At 39.2% G+C, this 25,573-nt stretch overlaps 1 protein-coding gene across 2 annotated transcripts in view; it reads left to right on the forward strand.

Annotated features, from left to right (window-relative positions):
- Positions 1-10,831: 10,831 nt before the first annotated feature.
- Positions 10,832-25,573, forward strand: part of NTNG1 (netrin G1) — a 334,261-nt gene continuing 319,519 nt past the window's right edge. For both annotated transcript variants that reach the window (XM_057536007.1, XM_057536066.1), the window contains exons 1-2: positions 10,832-10,926; positions 18,219-18,976. In XM_057536007.1, coding sequence (XP_057391990.1) covers positions 18,731-18,976 — 246 coding nt within the window. In that variant the 5' untranslated portion in view covers positions 10,832-10,926; positions 18,219-18,730. The remainder of the gene's footprint in view (positions 10,927-18,218; positions 18,977-25,573) is intronic.

The following is a 25,573-nucleotide window of genomic DNA, read 5'->3' on the forward strand; positions in this document are numbered from 1 at the left end:
GTCATATTTTATATATTCTTGTAAGTGCCTGAAACCCTTTCTGAAATATAGTGGCAGCACAAACTAAAAAACAGGCAAAGGAGTTCAAAACAAACTTCCCATAAAAATATAGAAATGAAATCTCCATACAAAAATCAATGATATTAATAAAAAATAATACTGGCTGACATCAAGTGTGAAGAGGACTGTTCTCCATATCCAAAAATACATAATATTTTCCCCAAAAGACTTAAACAGTACAAATATGGTTAAGCCTCAAAGAGTTGCATAAATATGAATTAATGTGATTTGCTGTAAGTTTCCATCAGACTTTAAAAACAATATCTTAAATCTCTAGCCATGCTGGCCTCTTCCAACATGCCAGGGAGGCTAAGGGACTTTGTACTAGTTGTTTGTTCTTTCTGGAACATTCTTCCCCTAAATATCTGTGGGACCAGCTCTCTTTCCTCCTTAACTCTCTGCTCAATGTCACCTTCTCTGTGAGGTCTATGCTGACCACTCTATTTTGCACTACAACTTGTCCTCAACCTATCACTCTTTTTTTTTTTTTTTTTTCAACCTATCACTCTTAATCCCTACTATCCTGTTCTACTTTTTTCTTGTTTCCATATGTTATCCTCTTTCAAACATAGTGGATAATTTACTTATTGTGTTTATTGTTTATATCCTTTGTCCTCCATCTAGAATGTAAAATTCATGAGTTCAATCTTTGTTTGAACTCATGGTGAACTTTGTTCACCACTGAATCCCAAGCTCCTAGAACCATGCCCATATTATGCACTCAACAAATATTTTGTTGAATGAAGAAAAGGTATGTGCATGTAAAGAACACTTAAAGAAAATTGAAATTGTAAAGGTTTTATAGGACTTCTTATTCTTAGCTAATATAAAAGAATTGTTTAACTTAAAATTATGTTTGTATAAATAAATTCTGTCAGAGATCTCACCATTTCCTCACATATCTATTTTTTTTTCTTTTTTATTTCAACAACTACCATTTTAGTATAAATCATTGTCTACCTGGCTTCATACAGTAGCCTCCCGTTTGTTCTCCCTGCTTCTACTATCTCTGAACTTGGATTCATTATGAACATAATTTCCAGAAAAATTAAGTTAAAAAATATGACACTATTCATGGATTTCCTCTGCTCAGAACTCTTACTGCTCCATATTATCTCTTGGGTAAATTTCATATTCTTCACTGGGAAATTCAAGGAGCACTGACCTTATTTTCCATTGATCTAATTTTCCAGACGTATGCCCACAATTTCCAAGCATGATACCTTAACTCGAACGGCTCTGCTTCCCCACCATCTCCTAAAACTGAGTTGACTTCTGGGCTTCCCTGCCTTTGCTCTCGCTCAGTCTCATGCTGAAACTCCCTCCATCACTTATCTACCCAAACCCTAAAAGGTCTTCCTCCTCCCACCTCCTTCAGTGGAACACTCCCTGATCTTTAAGACCAATTGTATTCATTTTTCAGTCAGTTTTAAAAATTTGTATTTCAGTTTTTAACCTTACACTGTGTGATATTGTTATAAAATCATTAAAAGTTGTCTTAAGCATAGAAATTATAGCTTATACTTCTATATATTCCAGACTACTTGGCAGAGTATTAAACGTATTATAAATGGTCCCCAAAATGCTTATTTATTAAATAAATAAATAATAAATAAATGTAAGCATTTATGCTGACATACTAACAATGGAAGGGTCACTACTATAATATGGGAAGTAAATAATATTTGCAAGGTTTTTTTTTTTTTAACCAAATATCACATTTATTCGTCACAACAATCCTATAAGATACTCAGCATTATTCCTATTATTCCCATTTTTACAGCTGAGGAAAGAGAGGCTCAGAAAGATTAAGCCCATTACCTAAGGTCAAGCAATGTATTAAAGGACTTGAATTCTGATCTTTGAGGATTTGCCAGTATATCATACTACATTTCATAATGACTTTAACTTGAATACACAGAAAATACATGCATATATATAATATGTACACATGCTTACATATAGTTTGACTAATAAGTTTTCAATCTAAAATGCTTTGGAAGTTTGACCTTTATGAAAGTCTGATTATAATAATTCACAAGGGCATTTTGCATAGATATGTTAGCTAGTGCTGGTAAAGAAAGTCCAATAGTCACTGACTGATTTTGAAAAAAACCCAACCAGAATATAATGTTTAAAAGCTTTTAACACCTCATGACTGGATCTTACAGAAGGTCTCAGAGAAATGGTGTTTACAAGTCAAATAATTCACTTCTAGGAGAGATTTATGATAGCTTATGGCTAATACATATGTTCCAGAAATTGGGCCTTAGTGAACACAGTTACAAATTAACTGTATCATGTGGCAAATGCTTGATTTCTTCCTTTCTTAAAAATATGATTTCAAGGTCCCTGGCCTTCATTCTATCTGACCTTTCAGGGAATCAAACATATATCCCACTTAATTCTAATATATAGAAATTTATATACAACTTTTAGAAATCAGAGATCCTGTTCTATTATCCAAGAATGTGAAGAGTATATTTATTTTTGTCTCAGCTTTCATTTAAATCAATCCCAACCTCAAAGCAAGACTCAAAATACAAAAGCTAGAAGAAACCTCAAAATTTAAGGTGCTTCAATAAGAATCACCTGTAGAGGTGCTGATTCAGGAACCTGCTTTATAGCAAGCCCCCAAAGACATTTTGAGATAGGATTCCCATTTTGAGAATTTAGATTCATCTAACTCAACTTCCTTATTTTACAAATTAGGTAATTAAGGCCCAGAGAAGCAGACGACTTTTTCAAATTCACACAGCAGGGAAGTGTCTTAACAAGGTCTTAGTCTCTTGGCTCCTAGTCCAGTGCTACTCACACTATTGCTCATTGGATTTTCTGAAAACATTTCTTTGAAGGATCCAAACATATAATGGTTGTAAACTAAACCACATTTAGATCAGTCTCAGATTTTCTGTGGCTGAAAGTCTGAGGTTCTGCTTCTCCGTGCTTAAAAGAGCTATGAGCATTCAGCTCTCCTTGATTATCAATCAGCTCTTAATATGAGGACAATTGCAACATCTTAACAGTAATATATATACCATGATATACGGTAACCGACAGTCTAGCTCTCTTCCTTTATTGCAAACTCAGCCTTCAGAAAATAGCTGAGGAGAGAGGTAGTTCCCTAAGTCTCATTTTACATAGATATCAAGAAAACGAGGGTTTATAAATGCAGAGGCATTTGGGAATATGTGGGGAGGGCATGTAACAAACAAAACCAGATTATACATTGTTTCCTTATCACCAATACGTCTCTTGACTTTTTGGTCATAAACCCTTAAAAAGCTTGATTAACTGTTCCATCGTCACTAAAAAAGAAAAAAAAAAAATCTGAATTCTGCTTTGACTTAGAGAAGTACTGGTTACTGTGAATATCAATTTGTTGCTGTTTCCTTCCATTATGCATAATGATTTCTAAATTTCTTGAAGTTTTGCATCTTTTTCTGTCCTGTTTTATCTTGTTCCCCAGTTCTTTTTGACAGATAGTTATTCTCCAACAGAAGTTTGAAGCACACTATTTTTGCTCTTTAGGATAACAAAAGTGCAAACCATGGTGGAATGACTGGGGACTGGTTCTTTTATCAAATGCTTAATTGGTGTCTGTAATTACTAATTACTCAACTCTGTTATTCATGTGTGGCTTATCCCTGGTTAAATGTTTGAACCTTGGGTTTCCAGGTCACCGGTCTGCTCTGCAGCCACGTTCTCCTGCTGTCCGTGCTTACTCAGGGAAATCCAACGACTTTTAATACCAATCTAAGCACAAAAGCTCATTAGGAAGGTATATCTCCTGCTGAAATAAGGCATATAATGTATTCAAAAGCAAATATAGAAGTTTTTAAAAGTATTTGCTGTTTTAGATTACTCTTCTTCTCTTAACACAGCGTACTTAGAACTGAATGGGCAGTATCTGATCCTATTAGCTTGAGACACAAAGTTTCCATTTTTGTAGGTCAATAATGGTAAATTTTTAGCGTGTTCATATGTCTCAACCTAAATAACATAGGATACTTCCTTTCTCTTGATTTTCTCTTCTTTTGCTCTCAATTCTTATTACAGATTTTCCATGTCAAAAGCTCATAAGCACTCACCACAAAGGCCATCCATATGTGGCTGTGAGCTGCACTCATACCAAACTACTTGGAAGTGCCAAAATATGCCCTATTGTATTAGGCCTCCTGATTCTGTTCCCCCTGCTTCCTGGTCAGAAGGCCTTTTGCTCCTTTGTCTGCCAGATGAACACCTACTCATCTTTTGATATGTAGGTCATGTACCACTTCATCAGCTTTTCCCAGGATTCACCAAGGAGAATCAGACATTCTTTCTTTGGGGTTCACCTGCTCCCCGTGGGTTTCAATCTCAGCTCCTACGGCAGCATTGCATTGGTTGTTTACAAGTCCGTCTTCTCTAACAAACAGCCTGTAAACTATGGGAAGGGACTGCTATTCATCTTGTTATTTCTAATGTAGTCCCTAGCACATAGGAGGTGTTTAATTCATGTTTGAGAATGAGGAAGAAGGAAGGGAGAGGGGAACAAGAAATAATTTCTATGATATCATAGGAACCTTACAATTGTGTTATTTTCTATGGGATTTCAAAGTTTGGAGAACTGACAGTTGAGTTTCTTCCTGGCTTACTGAAGTAAGAAGAGAATTCATAATGCCTCTGATTTCATTCTTCTCCATTACACATTGAGGCAGGATTGAAGAGAATTAGTCATTTACCGTAGGAGAGGGAACCTTCTTGCCAAAGGAGATGGCAGCCCACTGGGAAGCAAAGGCCACCTGGCACAAACCCATCTTACTTACTAGAAGCCAACCCAGCTTATCTCCACTGTCTCCACTCAGCATAGAAGCTAAAGGATGGAAGCCACTGAGCTGATAAAAACAGCAGGCAAGGCAATCATTTCAGAACAGTAAAACCAAACTCAAAAGCAGAAGTCAAGAAAAGCAGGGAGAAACATCTGAGTAGAATACAGCTCAAATCGATGGCACCCTGTGATCTTAGATTTCTCTTCTGTGTCTGCTATTTTTCTATTCTTGGACTATGTTTCACCATGGATATTCTCACTGCAGTGGTCCACCGAATTTTAGTTCAGCCCTTATGGCATCCCACCCCACATTTATAGGACAGTACAAGAACCTCTTGCAGAAGCTGCTAAACCACAGAGGCTGGACTCTATTGTACTTTGGGCCAACTGCCTGATAGAGATCTTGGAAGTCCTGTACCATCATATTAATTGTCTGCATCTTTGCCCCATCTTGCGTACAAAAGGAGTGTCCAGACTTCTCCATTACTTCTACGTTTCTCTTAATCAATCTCTAGTATAATATTAAAGATGCACATTACAGTTAGTCTAACTCTCTTTTCCCACATGATAATATATACTCTGCCTTGAGAGTTTTGCATTGCCTCTAGCCCCTGGCAGGTGGTGTGGGTTCCATTAACATTTATTGAATTTAAGGGAAGAACCATTGAGACAGAATTCATGGAAAGATCTCTGAATTAGGCAAGGGTTATTACTCAGTCTTCCTTCATATATTTTTCTTCTCAATTTGGAAAGGCTGCTGATTTTGTTGTTGGAGAATAACTGAAAACATGAAAATTACATTTGAGGAAATTGACACAGCTGTTAACTTTTGAGACTGAACTTTTCCAGCCAACACACTGGATTAATTGGGAGATCTCCTTTTCTCAAGAAATGTTGATGATCTTAGACAAACTAAGCACAAAAAAATACAAGTTCATAGAGGCTTACTGAGTTTGTTCAGACCACAGCATTATCCAAACCCATTGCTCAGATGCCTCTTTTTGTAGCCTTGGAAAAAAGATAAACTGTTAAACAAATATTGACTGTGTGTTCTGAGTCTCAAAAAAACCAAAATAGGTTAAAAAAGGCTCAGGGTGTCATGATTTTGACAGATTTTACTGGTTGGATAAAAACATCTAGTGTCACAGTGCTCTGAAAGCATAAAAATTAAGAAGTGATTTCTGTTGACTTCTTATGGGTGAGATAGGTTAAACACAATTAAGAAAACTATTCATGGTTCATAAAGTTGGAATAGAAAAGGCACATGAAATACATATTTGACTATGACTAAAAAAGTTCATCTTTTAGGTTGGCATACTTTCTCCTGAAGAAAATACCAAAACCCACATTTTGTTAATTTTTTTCATGTTATTTTAACCAAAGCTTCTAATTTTATTATTTCCAAACTATTTTACACAGTGCCATATATTAGTAAGCACATGGGTGCTAAAGGTCATGTTCCTTGCATCAGTCATTAACTATCAATGGCTTATACCATCTGCTATTCTTCATGTTCTAGAATCAGTAACACAGTCACTATGTGTATTTTCTTATATTAAACAATATGTTCTTTGGTCTGCTATCGGTCCTCAGAAGAACTAAATGAGGTTGTTGATATACCTATGTTGGGCATCTTGATATTTGGATAATTTGGGCTTGTAAATTTAAAGTTTCAAGATAAGTGTACTTGGTACACCTACAACAGCAGGAAAATGCCAGTATCGTCAGTGATAGAGCCCAGTCCAGACGCTTAGGACTTGTGAGAAGTTTAAATGTCAAAATATTTAAGGATTAAAAAATCCTGTTAGGTAAAGAACTTCAAAATCTGTCAAAACTACACTGCTAATGACTCTGTAATAAAACATGTCCCTGAGCAGAGTGGAGACAAGAAAGAGCTAAAGGTTTTACAACTACTAGGAAGGATGTTTCTACTGGGACACAAGCAGCAGTTATATGAAGCATCTATCACATAGTATACAACTGGTCAAATAGGACTTGTACCTGATTTGGATACTTCAGACATCTAAGTCTTAGTTTAATATAGTGGGAATTAGTTTCTGTTACCAAGAAGGCTACGACTGAGTCCTGGGAATGGGCAAAAATTATTTGCACCTGCAAGAAACATTTCTTTTGTACCTACTTTATGTCAAATACTTTGCAGTATTTATAAAAAGACACATATCTTTTTGGACCAGATACATTGCAAACTACTACTGCCCGTTTGTCATATTGAAGTTACAAGTATTTAAACAACCCTGCCAAATCTCTAAAATGAAGGTTTTTAAGCAGCTAATAACCTAGAAAAATGAACAAGAGTTAGAGACCTAACAGAATTACAAATAGATGAAAATCTAAGTTGAAGAAGAATGAGGAATGCAAGGAAACCAGCCAGAGATCTGAAGTCAGAGAACTGAAAGATTAAATAATTCTCCTCTAAAAGGAGACAGAAAAAAGTAGAGTTGAAAGTTTAAATAAAAGCAGAAAAATCATTCTTTCCAAAGAAAGTTAAATATATATACATATATTTATATATACACACACACACACACACACACACACACACACACACACACACATACACATAGGTGGAGAAAGTAAAGGATGATAGAAAAGATGCCAAGAAAATACCTAAAGTAAATTTCTGATTGTTGTGTATTATGTAAACAAATGCGCAAAGATATGTTCAGGAAAGCTGGTTTCATATGTAAATTCACAGGTTCTCAGTTTGAGGAAGTATATCAGATCCACCCAAAGAGCTTTTTTGGAGAAAAAGTCCTTCCCACCCATTCCCACTAGAGGAGAGATCATGATCTGGAGGAGAAGGGGTTTTAATATTGAAAAGTCTCCTCAGGGATTCAGATTTCCTGCTCAGAGTTTAGATCCATTTGTTTGGTTGGTGATTTACTGAGTATGAAAAGAAAAGAGCAGATGTTTGAGAGAAAAATTCACCTCTGGAAGACTATCACTCTTGGAGTGGGAGAAGCTACTTACCTGGAGAGGGTCCCCATTCACATATTGGACTTATTTCGGCCTGATGTCTGCTTCCTAGTCAAAGGGGACCTGGGAATGAGGGAAGTTGTAGTATAGGAAGAGGGGGAAGGAGGTTAGTTCTGAGACTTTGACAGCTGAAAGGGAAATTTCTCCAGGTTGGGAGCCAATATCACAAAGATCCTGGTACATCCTAGACTCCTAATCTCTGCACAGGTTCCTTTCCTTTGCTTTTTACTGGAGAAACACCTGAAAAGATCAGACACATCTGAGAATGGGAACTCAAAAGGAGTTTTCCTGGCTTGAGAGAAAAGGGCAGGAGGAAAAGGTAAGGATGAGAGCTGTCTGTGTCTCAGTGCTCAGGCCAGGATGCCATCGAGAAGTGAGGGGGCTGCTTGGGTGTTGTTTCTCAGGTTGTACTGGCTTCTCAGAAGGGACGAGGCTCTGGCAGCCTATGAGGGAGGGTTAGGTGGTGAGTGGCCTCTCCCTGTAATCAGGATATCTTGACCCTGGAGGAGCGTGGGCAGAGAGTGGACGAAGAGCCAGGCATGGCCACTGTCTAAGAATGCCTTTGAGGACTTTATCCCTGCAGGTAACCCCTTTCTTCAATAACAGTGCTTGAATGTAGAGGTGGAGAGGAGGAAGGCAAGGAAATCACAGATTCCTGCAGTGGAGGGAGTTGAGGGAGAAAGGCTTCATCACGGCCTCACAGGGGTTGGAGGGTCCAGGGTGCCTGGAATCCCCATCTCCTTCCTGGCTGCTCAGGGCCAAGAAGGATCTGGTGATAGGCTCAGTTCAACACGCTTCTTCCCTATGCACCTTCTGCCACCACCCCACCACCCCTCCGCCCCCCAGTCATGGCAAAAAAAATGACCCCTCTGCACTTAGCTCAGTGCTTCCATTGTGAGGCATGCAGTGAGTGACTAAGTGTCCCCAGTTGCCCATTTCTTACCCTCTGCTTTGTCTTTAACAAACTGGAGTTCGACTTCTCTCCTCCACACAGGACCCTGAACCGGCCCCCAAATCCAAGCAAATACTATAAACGCAGAACATGCTTTCTTTACAGTTTATCCCCCAAATTGGTGGATCACAGAGACACATTTCTTCTCAAACCAGCTGGTCACACTGTGGTTTACGCCCTCTCATCTGACCAACTTTCCCTACTGCTTATGCCCCTAACCATACAAAAGGTTTCTGTTTGATTTTGAGATGCTTGCAGATTTGTGAGATCAGAGCTTTCTCCCTATTGCAATAGTGTTTCTTTTTAATTAAAGTCTGTCCCTATGTAAGTCAGTCTGGATTTTTTTTTTTTTTTCCCTTGACATTAGTGTGTAGCTGAGAGTGATCCCGGGTAAGTTTGAGCCCCACTGCTGGGAAAGGAAGTCTTGGGGCGGGGGGCGTTTGTCTTTCTCTTCAGAATGGCGAGGAGGCCAGAAAACCACAGCTCTCTCTTCAACTTTCCGAAGAAGAATGAATTTCTAAATAAGGAGGTTTGAGGCTTGCGCTGTAGGGGCCGCTGGCTGGGCAGGGGAATTGTTGGTTGAAAAACACCGTTGCGATCACAGCTAGGAGCGAGGGGTGTGCTTAGGGGCGGTTTTCGAGAGGACAGCCAGGAGTGAGGGATGGGACGGGCGAGGTTATGAGTGGAAGGTACGTGAAGAGTTAGTAGAAATCGCGCTCGTGTGGGCAAGCTAGATGTGGCGGAGGTGAAGGGGAGTCGCTGAGCCTCAGTACCCCGAGGTCCTGGAGCGGCGGCAGCGGCGGCTAGAGCAGCAGCCGCAACAGCGAGCGGGACGGAGTTAGGACCGCTCGGAGCGCCCAGGTCTCGAGGTAGTATAAGGTTTGCAATCCTTCCACTTGCTGGCAGTTGCAGAAGATCTGCTTTTAAGTGAAACGTACTTGCCACCCCTCCAAGGGCTGCAGCTTCCCCCGGCTTGCTTCCTTCTCTTCCGAGGCCCTCCCTTGCGCTCACTCTTTGATTCGTACTCGCCCCTAAGTTTGCAGAGAGCTCGCTGCCGGCTCGGAGCCGGGTCCGGCCAGGAGCCGCGGGCGGGGTCGGGAAGCCAGTGAACCGCAATCCAGAAGCATCGTGGGCCATGTATATTTCATCAAATGGACTTTGGGTGCGTCGCGTCTCGCAACCATCAACGCTATGTGCAGTGACATTTCTGACTTGAGTGGAGGAATGCGCGAAGGAAGCCCGGACGAAATTGGTACTAGAGGATCTTCTTGGCGCCAATGCTAATTGTCCTGATTTATGTCCCTTCTGACTAAGCTCAACGTCTTCGTCTGAAATACAATGAAACCTGTGCCAAGCGGGGTAGAACCACCGGGCCGCTGGTTCTGATCCCCGGGAATCAGGAAATCGTCCTGCAGCTTAAAAAAAAAAAAAAAAAGGATAGAGGGAAAAAATAGAAAAAAAAATCCCTCAGTAAAAGTTTAAGGCGAGAAGTGGCAGAGGCAGTGGCGCGAGGAGGCGCGGAGGAGAGCCGGCAAGCAGAGGACTGGGCTGGCAAGACCTCCCGAAGGCTGCGATTTCATTATTAATATCACTATATTTTTGGAGGGAGAGGCACCTTTCTCATCTTCTCTTCCTCTCCGCCCGCCCCTATTCCCTCCCCCTCATCTACCTGTCAAAGTCACTGATCTTTTGCATTTCGGAAGAGGACGTCAACGGGAAGGAATTCCCCCTCTCGGCTAGGGCTCCGAGAGGGGGCTGCGCGCGGAGGCTCCCACCACTCCCCGGGGCCGGAGGCGAAGGTAATTGAGCGGCGGGTAGTGGCGGCCGGGCGCGGGGCTTCGGGTCCGCTGGGTCTTCTGCCGCCGCCGGCCAGGCGCAACCTGGACCCCGGGGGGTGCGGCGGCGGGGCCGCGGCGCTCGGGTCCACACCCCTAGCTCTCCTGCTCCGCCCGCTCTGAGGAGGCTCGGCGTAACAGCCGCCGCCTGCCCAGCGCCGCCCGGGGCTCCGCTGCCGAGGCCGCCGCCCGAGGCGCACCAGGCTGGGCTCGGCCGCCGCCCCGCGCCGTCGGCTGGGTTCCCGCCGGGCGCCTAGCGAACGGGCCTCACGGTGAGTGCCGCCGGCTTCCCCTTACCGCCGCGACCCGCGCGTTCCGCCTTTGCCCCTCTCCCCGCCGGCTTCCTCCCTCCCTCCCCCCGACAGCCCCCCTCCGCCCCCCCGGCCCGCCGCGCAATCCACGGGCGGGAGGGAAGGCTCCGGGTGGGCGAGGAACTTTGTGAAGCGCCTTGTGGAGGCAGCGCGCGCGCGCACACCCCGCACACTCTCACACCCAGACACAAGTCTTCCTGGTGTGCGCCCCGGGCAGGTTACATGTGTGTTTGTGCTGTACTCAGTGCCTGGACTCACAGATACACAGCTCGCTCTCCCCCCTCCCCACCCCCGACACCTGACCGCACACAACGCATCGGAGGGTTCTTTTTTTTCTTTTTCTTCTTTCTTGCTTTGCCAGTTGTCCTTGCTTGGGGAAAAAACTTGCCCTCTTGCCGGCCCTGTGGAGCTGGTGGCCACACTGAGCTTTTGAAGTTCCTTTCTTTTAATCTCCTTTATTGGTGTGAGATTAAAGCATTACTATCCCATGTCGTGCAGCTGGGGAGAAGGGAAAATTGAAAGAGGGAAAGACTTGGTGTAGGAATGCTGTCTGGAATATTTTCTCAGGGGTTGATGGATTCGGCTAGAGACATTGAATTGCTCTCCTGTATGGATCTGTGGATATCTATATATAATACAAATAATACTGAATATTATTGGGCCCAAAATAACCAATTAAGTTATTCAGACACGGGAAAACTTAGATAAGAAAAGAAACTGCGCCCTCTGCTGTTTATTTTAGTAACCTCGCTCGGACTTTTTTCTTTTTTTTTCTTTTTTTCTTTTTATCTTTTCCAGAAATCCACTCAGGAGGTTGTCATTTTACAGGGCAGGGGAGGAAAATTTCTAGCGGAGATTTTAAGCAACTTTATTTGGAAAAGCTGGAGGTAGCGTTTCCATCCTCGCATCGGGTATAGATTTCCAGAGAGTAGAGGCTTTTGTTTCCCACTTCCTCCCCCATTCTTCCCAGGGAATGGTAATGGAACCACTCATTATCATAACAGTTTGTCAATCTTTGGAATGGAAAATTCTGAGTAAGATTCAAAATTCCACTAAACATATGGTGGATCTGGCAGTAGATTTGCTCTAGAAATAAGGCCCTATTTTATGACTGAAAATACTAAAAGTTTTCTTATCTTACAGAATTGGGGAACAAAACAGAAGAATCTTCTAATAAAATCATTTATTCAAATACACTTAATGGTTCAGCTTGTTAGAAAAAAGTTTTCCAGAAATTTTCTTTTTCGCAGTAGGGGCAAGGTTTTTCTGATTTGTCTAGTCCTTGAGATCATCTCTTAAAAAAAACCTTGGGGGAATTAACAACCCCAGGTTTCATTAATTAAGTATTTTGAACTGTAACTTTGACTGCCTTAAATGCTCCCCATCCCTTTTCTCTTTGGCAAAGGAAAATCAGCTCCATAACTGTTCAAGATTCTTTTGGAAGATAAGTAACTTCCAGTTTTTCATTAAGATGAAATTTGGTTCTTTGCATGTGGATCAGCTTGCAAAGAAACAATGTCTCAAGTAGTTCACACAGCAGGTTGTCCTAGTTTAACATACCTAAGGGATCTATTTTCCTTTTCTTTTCTGGGTGCCATGAAATAAGGTCTATTTCACCACTGAAGACCAACATGAGGGAATTCAAAATTCCATATAGTTGGCTATTAATTTGGTGATACTTCCTACTGTGAAATTTTAAAAGGATAATCTTAACATTTTGTAAGAAAACAGTTGATCTTATATGCACATAAGGCTGTTTTTCCTATTTTTGTTTCGTCAGCTTTCACTGGGTAGGTGTGCTAAAATGATTCAGGTTAGGTTTTTTAGGAGGAGGCTAATGTATTTTGCTGTTTCCTTTTGTATATTTGTAAGTGGTGCATATACTTGTCTTTGCCTCTGTTATTATTCTGAAAAAACATCAAGTAGTAATGTTTAAAAAAAAATTAAACTATTACACGTTTAGTTGATATGCTTTCTAACTGTTGTAAGGATTTGTAGAGAGAGTTTTAGAGTTACAAAAACACCAAGTCACTTGGAAAGAAATAAAATTTCATACAACTCAGAAAATTAATTGTATGTTAACAGAAAAACGTGTGTGTATGAATGTGTGTGTATAGGTCAGTAAGAGATTTAGCATACCTTTAAAAATAATTTTATCTTCAGAATCCAGAGTTTTGTTTCAAAACTTTAGGTGGGTGTAGATTTTCTCAAATATGTATTCGAAACCTTGGATTTCTGAACTTCTCTACATGACAATGAAAGATTTGTTGTTCTATATTAATGAAATAGCATATTTATTCTAGACTTAGCTGATTCTGAAATAATTTTATGTATTATCCCATCCCCAAACATCCTGCAAAATATATGCTATCTAATTTCCCTAATCATTAGTCTCTTGGTGAAAACAGAGATCTTCCAAATCCTAAGGTGTGTTATTTGGTTTTATTAAGAATCTCATGATAGGCAGTTGCTCATAATACCCAATCAAGTATGAGTAAAATATGCCAATGATATTGCAGTACATGTTAAATTCCTTATATCTTGAAAGGCAGTTAAAAGGATAGAAGCAAATTAAGATGACTCCCATCTCCCATTAAGACGACTGGAAAATGCTTTCTTCACAACAAATAAATGCAAAGAGCATTCAGTATATGTTAAGTATCTCATCTAGTCAATCTCGTTATGACAGTGTTGGAAGCTGCTAATTTTGATAGGTTATGGAATTTGGATATGTCTTTATCTCCTTATATTTTTCACTCAATGGAATATGATTATAGTCAATGTTCTTTTTGTTCCTTCCCATTCAGAAACATGCATATTTATAAAATTCTTAATGTCTATGAGGAATGAGTCAATAGCTGTCTATTTCAGGTGCCCCTGAAGAGCTGAGTATTTATGGAATAAATAGCCTACTATCACCACCCCCTCCTCCTAGTGAGATTATACAGTAAAACAAATGCCGAGAGCCAGCTAGAGTTAGTGGATTTACTGTCAATATTTTCCTCTCTGTTGATGAAATTGTCAGTTGTTTTTGGAATGTAATTGTCTATAGTTTTGATCATTGTTACTTCCATGTAATGTTTAGGAGGCTTCTTTTCTAATGAAAGAAAGGACCTGTGAAATACCTTCTGCAAAGTTAACCCAAAGTGGAAGGGAATTAGCTACAGAATCCTGGAAAAAAGATATGTTCCTTGTATGCAAAGCCATTTTATAGCCCATTTTAGTCCAGATCAGTAACATCTATCAACTTGAGGGCATGATGTAACTTTGTATTTTCACAGCGGCTTTGCAAATTTATATACCAGTCAGAGGTCTATGGAGTACTCGTGGCCTATTAATGGGTATTTCTATCAAAGAGGACTTCCCAGAACTTTAGTGCACAGGTAGAGATGATAGCACTATTTGATTACAGTGAGTTCCCAAGGTTCGCAAAGTAAAGAACTAGAACCGGGGCCGCGCACAGCTCTTCTGAAGCTGCTCACATTTACGTGATACAAACACCTGAGACAAATTCAGAGCCCACGTTACTTGGCAATTAGTTCAGTTATGGGCAAGAAGGGATTGGTTTAGTATATTAAATCCCCAAATATGTCATTGACTGTCCTTCTCATAATTGGTTTGCCTGGCTATTTGCTGTGATGACCTAGCTTTTAAGAAGCTATTGGTGATTTTTTTTTTTTTTTAATGCTATTCTTGTCTGCTTACATTCTTTTTTTATGCATGTATGTATGTATGTATGTATGTATGTATGTATGGCTGTGTTGGGTCTTCGTTTCTGTGCAAGGGCTTTCTCTAGTTGTGGCAAGCGGGGGCCACTCTTCATCGCGGTGCGCGGGCCTCTCACTATCGCGGCCTCTCGTTGCAGAGCACAGGCTCCAGATGCGCAGGCTCAGTAATTGTGGCTCACGGGCCGAGTTGCTCCGCGGCATGTGGGATCTTTCCAGACCAGGGCTCGAACCCGTGTCCCCTGCATTGGCAGGCAGATTCTCAACCACTGCGCCAGCAGGGACGCCCCTCTATTGGTGATTTTAACCTAGTTGAAAGCATAGCCAGATGGGAACTGGTGCCATTAGGTAAGAGAGGTTAAGGGGTAAATAATATCCTATTTTAAAATCATTTTATTTTCTTTGAAAACTCCATAATTATACTTTAATAGAAAATTCCTGATTTTGACAGAGGCTTCTTTTCCATTGCGTGTCATGGAAGTTCACAGATTTAATTTCTTTCTAATTTTAAATTAAGAGAATTTTCTTTGAAATGTACGTGGCACGGGAAAGTAAGGCGATCCTAACGTGAAGGATCCGCACTAAGTGATGCTACAAACATAAAAGTTGGAATGAAATCAAATAATTACGTTAAAGAACAACTTAGTGACCCTCTCCTCCTGATCTGTAATATGCTGTGGTCAATATCTTTTTCTCTGTCAATGGGAGCTCATTAAATGTAAATTCTGCAGACTGACTGAGCCATGCCATATTAGTGCTTGCCAAAGCTTGAAATGTTTAATACATTAATAATATGTCTGTAATGTAATGGAAAACTGTTAATCACAACTGGTTATGTGCCAGAAATTTAAGCTATAATTGGCTGCTTCTTGTCAAGAATGTCTGTCGCACAGCCCTGCAACCGCCTAATATTCAAATGTCTTGCACTCCTTTGCATTTTTCTTTGTCAGTTTCCTAAATTCAATCAATGATGTAGTCCATAATTCTGTGTAATGACCATCATTATAATTCTGGTGTACTTTAATGAGAATTCGTTACACTGGGATTGCTGTTGTGTCAGGAAATAGTAACAGGTTCCCATACATTTCCCTAGTGTCCAAATTTTTAACATACATATATACGGTCATCCTTTATTTTGTGATTCAAGTGAGGCAAAAGGTGGATGAAGACAGTAGCCAAGAATAAATAGATTAGGGGGATAGTATTTATTGATTAAAAAATGTGACGATTAATCTCAGAGAATTCAAATATATACTTAAGGTCATATTTAAAAAATAATATTAAAAATTAGCTTGTAGTGCTCACTCATTTCAAACTCAAAGCAGTTCATTACAGGTCTTCAAGAGTGTGTGGTTCTTGATAAGTAAGTTGTTATGTATTTGAAACTAAGAATTTAAGTTAATAATTTCTGGTGTAGTAGATTTTACACTGCTTCAGTTATAAGGCCTACTTTCCCCTCCCCTTCATGCCCCCCGCAAAAGTGTTTGTTCTTATTATAATAAAGTAGTAAATGCAGTTGAAAAATGCATCTAGAAAATGTAAATTTATATTATTTTAATACTTTTCGGATTATTGTCAAAATGTCCGCTGTTTCTGAAAATATCAACTTAAATTACTAATGAATCCCAAAAAAGCAGAAGGCTGTAGTAGCCACAACACATGCTTCTCTGTGATTTTTTTTTTTTATGGTTTAGATTTCAAAATGTACTCAACACTATATAGTCTTTACAAGAAAGTGGCAGATTCAGATCTGTAGTTTATACATGTTTAGACAAACTGCTAATTATTGCTTCATAGTAACTCAAATATTCAACACTTTTCCTAATAGAAAATATCACAAATTACAGCAGTATGATAACATTTTATGAATTGAATATAATGAAAATTGCACTTGTATCCATAAAGCAATTATTATAAATTACTTTGCTATGGAAACACAATTCAGCCATCTGTTGGCATTTCATAGTCTCTGTGGCTTAGTTCATTTTAAGATGGTACATTATTTAAATATAGTGAATTCCTTTTATAAGATTTTGTGAGGATAGTGAACTTCCATATTTAAACTGCTTAGTGTGAATTGAAGGGTCTATAATGGTATTTCCTAAAACTGTAGGCTTTTTTGTCCTTTTACATTTAAAAAATAGTTAATTATTGGGACTATAACAATATAAACCAACTAATTAAGCAAATACACTTTTCTTACACCTGGATTCCAAATATTATAGTTTGGATTTAGACAGTGATTTCTTTTTTTTTTTTTTTTTTAATTTTTATTTATTTATTTTTGGCTGTGTGGGGTCTTCGTTTCTGTGCGAGGGCTTTCTCCAGCTGCGGCAAGCGGGGGCCACTCTTCATCGCGGTGCGCGGGCCATCTCACCATCGCGGCCTCTCTTGTTGCGGAGCACAGGCTCCAGACGCGCAGGCTCAGCAATTGTGGCTCACGGGCCCAGTTGCTCCGTGGCATGTGGATCTTCCCAGACCAGGGCTCGAACTCGCATGCCCTGAATTGACAGGCAGACGCTCAACCACTGCGCCACCAGGGAAGCCCTAGACAGTGATTTCTAAAGAGAAAAGTTGCCAGTTAAACTCACCAATGACTTGTACTCATAGTTATGTAGGCTGTATTATCAGTTAACCAAAAGTACTTTTAAACAGTAATTTTTATTTTCTCTTAGAATTAGTGCCATATTATTCTGCTTCATGGCCTGTTAACTCACCCTCAGCTCCTTTTATATGTGCATTTTAAATTGTGCGTTTTACTACAGAGCTTTTAGTTTTAAAGCAGCATATAATATTCGCCTTTGGGACAAATTCTCTTCTTCTGTTACAGAAAGTAACTGCAAATGCAGATGTAATAGCTATAAAAAGATATAAGAGAATAGAAAATTCTTAGGAAAAGAAAATTTGCTCCTCTGGTTTTATTTTTGAATATTTTTTCAGGGAGCCAAGTTATCTTTACCACTAAATGCAACTAAACAAAAGATGCTAAATTCTTCCAATATAATGAGCAAATACAAAGGGACAGGCTCGTGCCAACAATGCCGGTTTTCACTCCAGTTAACAAAAGCTAAGAAATGTACAAGGAATTTGTAGATTTTTAGGGTCTCTTTGCTAAGAGACAAAAGGCATAGAAGTAGTTATCACTTCTTTGTCATTGTTATAAAAGCGCTCATTTCCCCCATTGTACTCCTGGAAGATTTTCCAGCACTGCAATATCTGAGACATGTTTAAATCTAGCTGCTTGCTCTCGGTTTTGTCAAGATGGAAATATAATTTTTGAAGCGAAAACCTGTAACTCACCTGGAACACAAACATCTGTCTTTGTTATGGAAGTGTTAAATCCTTCATTTCAAAATTCTCCCCAATGTGAATGATTTCTGTGGTTTGCTCATTCTAGCAAAGTAAAGGTTGTCCATATTACACCAATTTGCTTCATATTGCATCAAACCTCCCAAATGCCAACATATCATACATTTTGTAATGCATTGATTGTGGGACAATAACTCTTATTTTTATTGTTTCTAAAAGGGTGTTGGTGCCAGAAGAAAAGAATGATTGATGGGAAGCAGACACCGAGCTATAGACACTCATCATTTTGCTTCAGATACTGATACCTCAGTGCGCCTGAGCAACCCTTATGAGCCGTGAGCATCTAGGATCACCCAGGGTTATTGGATGTACAATAGGAGAGCCATCATTTTGCTAAGTCATTATCTGCTGCTGGACATCTTTTACAAAAACCAAACTAGACCCAAGTCTAACAGATACGTTCTAAGACAATGAAAAAGCTGCAAGTTGTTGCTAATGCCTAATGCACAAGTATGCTAGGTTTCCACCAAAGTCCTCAATATACCTGAACACGTGCAATATCCGAATCCTTCACTTTTAGTTTTGGAATCTACTTTGAAGTCTCATCCTCTTTTTTTTTTTGTTAAAGATACAAACCTACCTACGTATAGACGTACCTGTATATGTAAAATAGAGACCACAGATAAGCAAACCCGGCTTTTGTTACCACGAAGATTGCCAAGAATTTAGAGATGTATTTGTCAAGATTCCTGTCAATTCATGCCCTTTGGGTTACAGTGTCCTCAGTGATGCAGCCCTACCCTTTGGTGTGGGGACATTATGATGTGTGTAAGACTCAGATTTACACAGAAGAAGGGAAAGTTTGGGATTATATGGCCTGTCAGCCGGAATCCACAGACATGACAAAATATCTGAAAGTGAAACTGGATCCTCCGGACATTACCTGTGGAGACCCTCCTGAGACGTTCTGCGCAATGGTGAGACAACCTTTTTGAATAGAATATTTCATGTTAAGTGTGGGCATGTTGTATATGCATACAAATGTGTTAAGTGTAAAGACTCAACTCAGGTAATAAGCTGAATCTGCAAGTGGCAGATCTGTGCTAAACAGGCTAGCTTCATTCTCAGTGGAGGCCTGCACCACCTGGAATTACAGTTTGCACAGTGTGATCGATGCACTGGAACTTACCTTCCTGCAAACCAAAGGTTTCACTGAGACAAGTGTACTGAATATAAATTATAAAAAAAAAAAGTCCACTGAAGTTTAAATTTCAGATTGGAGATTGGGAATATGATTAGGCTATATGTGATATCATAAGAATAAAACCCATTGGTAAACCAACTTTAAAAACACAAAGGTTTCTTCACATACATATTTAAATTAAGGCTAGTCCCATGTTCCATAGTTCAAGGCTAGAGTAGATGTCCTGGTTTTCCTCATCAGGAAACTGCTATGGTTTGGAAATCCTTGGTTAGGAGACAAGTGAGAAGGGAAGCAGAAGAGGAGACAGGGGCTAAAGCCTCATGAGAAGCTTTTCCAGAAGAGTCTTATTTGTCAACTTATGCAGCCTCTTGTTTACAAGCGTTGTGGTTTTCCATAGAAAAGTTTGGAATATGGAAAACATGTTTATTGAAAAAGTAATGATATGGAGCATACAAATTCAAATACTCTCCTTTTGATAAGCAAAGTTAGATAAATTTGTTGTTTTCATAGTATATATAAGTCTTTTTCTGAGTGGAAAGGTAAATGGGATGTGAAAAGGTAATATAGGAGTGACAAATTGAATTTTCACTAGAGATGTTGCTGAAAATATACCCATAAGGTATTCGTAAAGAGTTTGGTGATTGAAATGATGTAAATCAATGTGCTAAAGAATTCAGACAGTGTGTTCATTTGGTTTATGTTGTTGTTGTCTTTTATTATAGGTGGTCTTTATTTGATACAGGAACTGTTGTGGTCCCATTTTTCACCACGGAACAGATGTAATCATATGGCAGATTTTAATAGTATCCTTACCTGACTTTATTATCTTGAACTTGGCCTGGCATTTTCCGGATAGTAAAACTATTAATCAAAGTAGCACCTGTTCACAGTCCCTAGTGAGTTCAATTAGCATAAGATCATCTTAGACCTAGCACTGTAGAAGAGGTTTTGTAATAGGAAACAGTTCTGAGCACTAAACAGTGCTTTCACCTAAAAGCTAAGGGCTTGCCATTTTTCAGAAGTGCCTTTGGGGACTGGTTTGAATTATAGTCTAAACCTGATTTTGCGGAGAGTGAGAAAAAGAGCTTGGCTATTAGGTGTAACTATGACTAAAGTGCTCTGAAAGACTAAATATTTCAAAGAGAGGACCGTCTCTCTGGGTAGCAGGTATGTGCTTTGCAAAGAAGTTGCCTTTTAGAAACCAGAGACTTCCAGAAGAGGAGTTTATTCAAACACGTTAGGAAAACTATAATAAATCTGTAAAAGAGCAGGGACATTTTTTGGCTTTATATAAGGTTTTTAATAATCTCTCATAAAAGGTCAAACTTAAGATCTCATTGCAAATCTGGGGTGAAATTGCTGTTCAGGTGACAGGTTTGGCCCAGAACTCCTTAGCAGAGGATGAGTTCTGGGCCAAATCTTCATATTATTAAGAACACTCTAACTCTATATATTGGTTTGCATGCACTTGTAGCAATATGCCTCTTCTGGAATTGTTTAATAATTTACAGATCTAAGTAAAATAGCAAAGGTCCTTTTTCACAGTGCTGTTTGTACTTGCATAGGCCCTGTATGATGTGTTCAACATGTGATTTGAATGTGCAGCTTCCCTGGTGTCAGCCTCTGGCAAGAGAACGCTTGCTCAACACTGCTTCTGTCCGTCATGTTGAAGGGTTTACTTGGGGTCTTTAGCATGCCTCTTTCTCCCATCCTGAGTGGGAAAGGGTGCATTATAGAACTTCTCATGCCTGACTTTTACAGTGACATGGTCTAAGGTCCTTAAACAAGCCAATTCCTACCAGTTTACTGGCTAAGTGATGTTAGAGACCAAAAGAGAAAAAAGTGAAAACGATATCCCTCAGCTTTCTCAAGTGCAGTAATATGTGTACTTTACATGTTTATGTGAAACTCCACAGGACCGTGTTTTAAAAGGCTACATCTTACTGTGATACAGATATTCAGAAGTCTTGGTGGGTTTAAGTTTGTCATTGGACAGAATTGTTTTCCATGGGAGAGTGTGAGGTTTGTGAGATCTTACCTATCAATGCTTAATTTGGACTCCTTAATATACATTTGATTGGCATAACAGGTGTAATAATCTATACTTTAAATACATAGTTTGAGACTATTTGTATGCATATTATATACCAAGTCAAAGATAGTGACCTAATATAGCAGCACTTCCTCTCTGCAGTTTTGTATTTTCCATAAAACTCTTTAGTGTAAGGTTTCCTGACACAAGGCTGTAAAGCTGTTTCAGGATGCTGTCATATCAGACCTGTTTAGGTGCTCCTTAGCCCGAGGTCTAATGGGAATCCATCAAGTCATTTGTGTTATGACTTTCACATTTTCCCCTCCTTGACACACGCATCCATACCTGCTCCCGCAGGTCGTTATGGCCTATTACATCAGGGCAGCTGCCACATAAGCACAATCACTGCTTAGCCCTGATATGTAAATGTTTGCTGCAAAATGGTTTCAGTAATCACCTGCTCAGCTAGTGACACCCTTATTAGCTGTGACTACAGCAGTTCTGAGCACCGAGGGGACATTTGGTCAGAGAAATACCCTATAATTCCCATAGCCAATTTATCTTATATAAAGTTGAAGTTCATTGGCAACGCACTGAGAGTTTGTATTGCTGCTTTTTGCATTGCCTCCGTCATTATATGCCAGTGACCATCCATGAATGCTGCATTTACTTTAGAGTGAAATTTTAGGGAAAAAGGACCACATGATTCCATTTAACAGTAGATCTCTGTTTATTAACCTGGATAGCCTACTTAATAACTCTTTAATATCTAGTGATTTTAAATTTTTGTATAGTAATAGTACCAGCATTTTAAACATTAGTTTTATGGGAGGTTCTGCCATTTCTACTTATGATAGTGAAATAGGGGAATAGAAATAGATATAGATATACACATATACATATATATGCATGAATTTTGTATATTGAGGCCATACATTTTCTTTTTAGTTTAATCTGATATATTCCTTGTAAGTTGTCGATGGCTAAAAGAACTCTGTTTTTGTTAAGGGGGAAGAATCTGAAGGGTAGAAGAGGGTTAAGCATTTTTTTTTTTAGGCTGACATAACATGTTAGTATAGATCATGTCCTTCCTTCAGCCACGTAAAAGCTTCAGGTAGCACAGCTTTGTCAGAAAACACAGACCATCTAGTGACTAGAATTTGTTTCAATTTGCATAAAGAGCAAATAGGATGATCTGAACCTGTGTGTAAAGCTGAAGTGACAACACAAAGTTATGACTTGTTCTTTGTGTTTAGACAAACTTAGCTGTCATATCTCCACGCAACACCCCAGTGGCTTAAAAATGGCAAAATTATCTGCAATTATCTCCAGCCTGCAGCTAATTTTCTGGATAAGTTAAACAAAAAGCTTTCAAAAGAAGCCTACAGACAGAAGAAGTCATGGGCGTTTGTACAATTTATGGCACAGAAGTGCTGATGTCGGTAGAAATGTGAGCCCCGGAGTGCACCTGTGGATTTCAGAGCCAATCAAATCTAAATTAGGAAACAAAGATTATTAAAAAGTCTTCTGTGCATGTAATTTTGCCATAATATTCTGAGGTGGACATTAAATGCTTCCCGTGGAGACCTTTGGCATAATTAATGCAGCACGCCTTTAATTACATGTAGACGCGTATTACTAAAAAATGGAGAAAATAAAGCACTCTGAGGTGTAGTTAACAATACCCTAGTTATGTTTACTGAAATAATTAAAAGAAAGGGTATAATTTTTCTAAATAAAATGTCAGACTTTGAAATGAAAATGGATTTTCTTTAGGAAATGTACTAATGTGTGCCTGTGCTCTTGATAGGCATTTATTCAAGCACCATAGCAGGTCTATTAATGATCGTTCCATATTGTGCTATTTCCAGATAGACTCCTATTAAGAAAAACATTTTTAATTACTGTAAGCATTGTGGATCGAGCATATTTCATTATGTTCAAATGGAATTTACAAAAGTTGTACAAAGCCTTCATGTTTTATAATTTTAAAGGAACCCAGTGGGATGAATGAGTGGTGACGCATAGTCTCAGGGCTATCTGTAACTTACATTTCTGATTTGGCATCGGCTCAGGTTGCGATCTGGTGGCTATCAGGTGGCTTTTGAGAAGTTAATTTGATAAATTTAGTTACGTTTTCAATGTCAAGGCATTAATATCAATTTTCCAAAAACTGGAAATGACATTGATTTACATAATAATCAAATAATTCTGCACTCTGTTCACGTGAAACGTAATTTAATAAATGAATGAAGTTTTAATAACAGTGACATCTTTCATTTGAATTGATTTATCCCTTAATTATGCCAGAATGGAATTTTTAAAAATCTTCAGTTCCTTCATTATTAACACTTCATTATTATTTAGTTCATTATTTAGACTTACTTCTTAGAAAAGTTTAATTTATGTTTGCAGTGAATTAAGTTCCACAGAGATCAATCTTTCTCATATGTCACTATATCAAGTATTCCCTTGTTAAGGAGCCAACAGTAGCTCCTTATTATCTATTGCATCAAGTCTAAAGAACTCTACCTGGTTTTTAAATCTGAGTGTTTACAACCTTATTTCCCATTACTTCCCATCAGGACCCAATGGCATTTCCAAGGGATTTAAGACTAGCAGTCTCATTGGAAGGGGACGACTGGATTTGGGTTGAGGCTGCATTGGCATAGCATGCATGGTTTATGCAGGAGGCCTTGAGAGGGAGCTGATAAATATTATGGTGGGGCTAACCAAACTTAAAACCACCTCATGTCATTCATTGTTCCCAGACAGTGTTCTCTATGTGCACGAGTACCCTTGTCTCTGTTGAGCTAATGCACAAATATTACTATAGACTACTGTATGCAGTGTGAAGTGAACAGAACATATAGCACGTGCAAAACCTGGTGGTGGTGGTGAGAATCAAAGTCAAATAACATATGGTCCCTGCCCGCAAAGGAAGAAAAAAGAGTCCTAAGCAAAATTAATACGAAGTGGTGTGTAGACAGAGGATGGGGATGAGGACGTAGAGGTAAGACCAGCACTCATAGTTTAAAGGTGAAACATTATTTTGCTGCCTATTAAAGAGCCACTTGGAAAATATTGTCTGGTAGCCAAGTGCCTGATGTTAAACTGTGTCTGAAGAAGACAAGAAAAAAGACTAGGTGCAGCAGATGGACCCACAGCATTTAAATGACAGCCTAGTGGCCTGGTTAATGGTAGATTGACACCTTATATCTGGCAAGATGGAAGAGGAGCAAAAATTCATAGAACCTGATGAGTTAGACCTGTATATATATGTATTTCTCAACTTAGGAGATGCTGAAGTATGCTGCATAAGATAAGCATGGCTCATATACCTGGCGCTCCAACTTTACACAAAGATTAGGAGGAGCATTTAACTGAATGCACAAATACAAGATTTTAAAGGTGAAACATGAGACTTCAACATAATTACTGCCTTGTAGTGGACTACTTTGAATTACCTCCTTCAGTTCCCCAAGAGGTAGCCTTGTCTGCTCTAGAGGAATATCACTTGAAAATATGAGAACTAGTGTCCTAAAAACCCATAGTCTCTCTGGATTGTTTTGGGGTCTCTCAGGCATATTCTGTAAACTTTTGGTGGTGGTGGTGGGGTTTGTTCTGCTTAGCTCTGGAACTGTGCGTGGGTCTTAGTCTGGCATCTTGATCCTTTGACGTTAATGACTAGTGTCATCACACAAGAAGTTCCTCGTCTCATGTTTTTCTCTACCAGGAGAAGCAGAAGACATTCCTCTTGCCTGGAATAGTCTCCACTTATCCCAATTCCACCCATCCTTCAAGGTCTGTGTCAAGTTAGTTTCTCTGTATACTTCCTGCCAATTTCAGCTCTTATCATTCTCTTGACCTTTTAACTATGTGATTAAAATATATGCCTATCTATCTACTCTACTATACTGTACCATTTAGCACTTCATTACATCTTATTGATTTATTTACCCACATACACATATGTTTCATGTGTTTACCTTATCCTGACTCTTGGTCTGGATCACTACCCTTTAAGTGAGATAATATGTGAGACAGCCTCCTGTACTCTCTGATGCAGCGTAGGAGCTCAACAGAAACTATGTATTATATTGCTTTTCTACCTTACAGCATTTATCATATTCTAGGCAACAAATAAATAATAACATGTTTTTAACTGATTAATTGATCAGTTGATTGAATATAGTATTTGATTTTCTGGAATGTTTTCTATTTCTTGAGGATTTTTATCATGTATCTGGTTTTTCCCTCTGTAAATTAAGAGACAACTAGAAAAATTTAGCTAATCCATTTGGGCAGCTTATAATGATGTTCTCAAAAAAGGGGTGG

This window comes from Balaenoptera acutorostrata, chromosome 1 (genome assembly GCF_949987535.1).
Source record: "Balaenoptera acutorostrata chromosome 1, mBalAcu1.1, whole genome shotgun sequence".
Lineage (NCBI taxonomy): Eukaryota > Metazoa > Chordata > Mammalia > Artiodactyla > Balaenopteridae > Balaenoptera > Balaenoptera acutorostrata.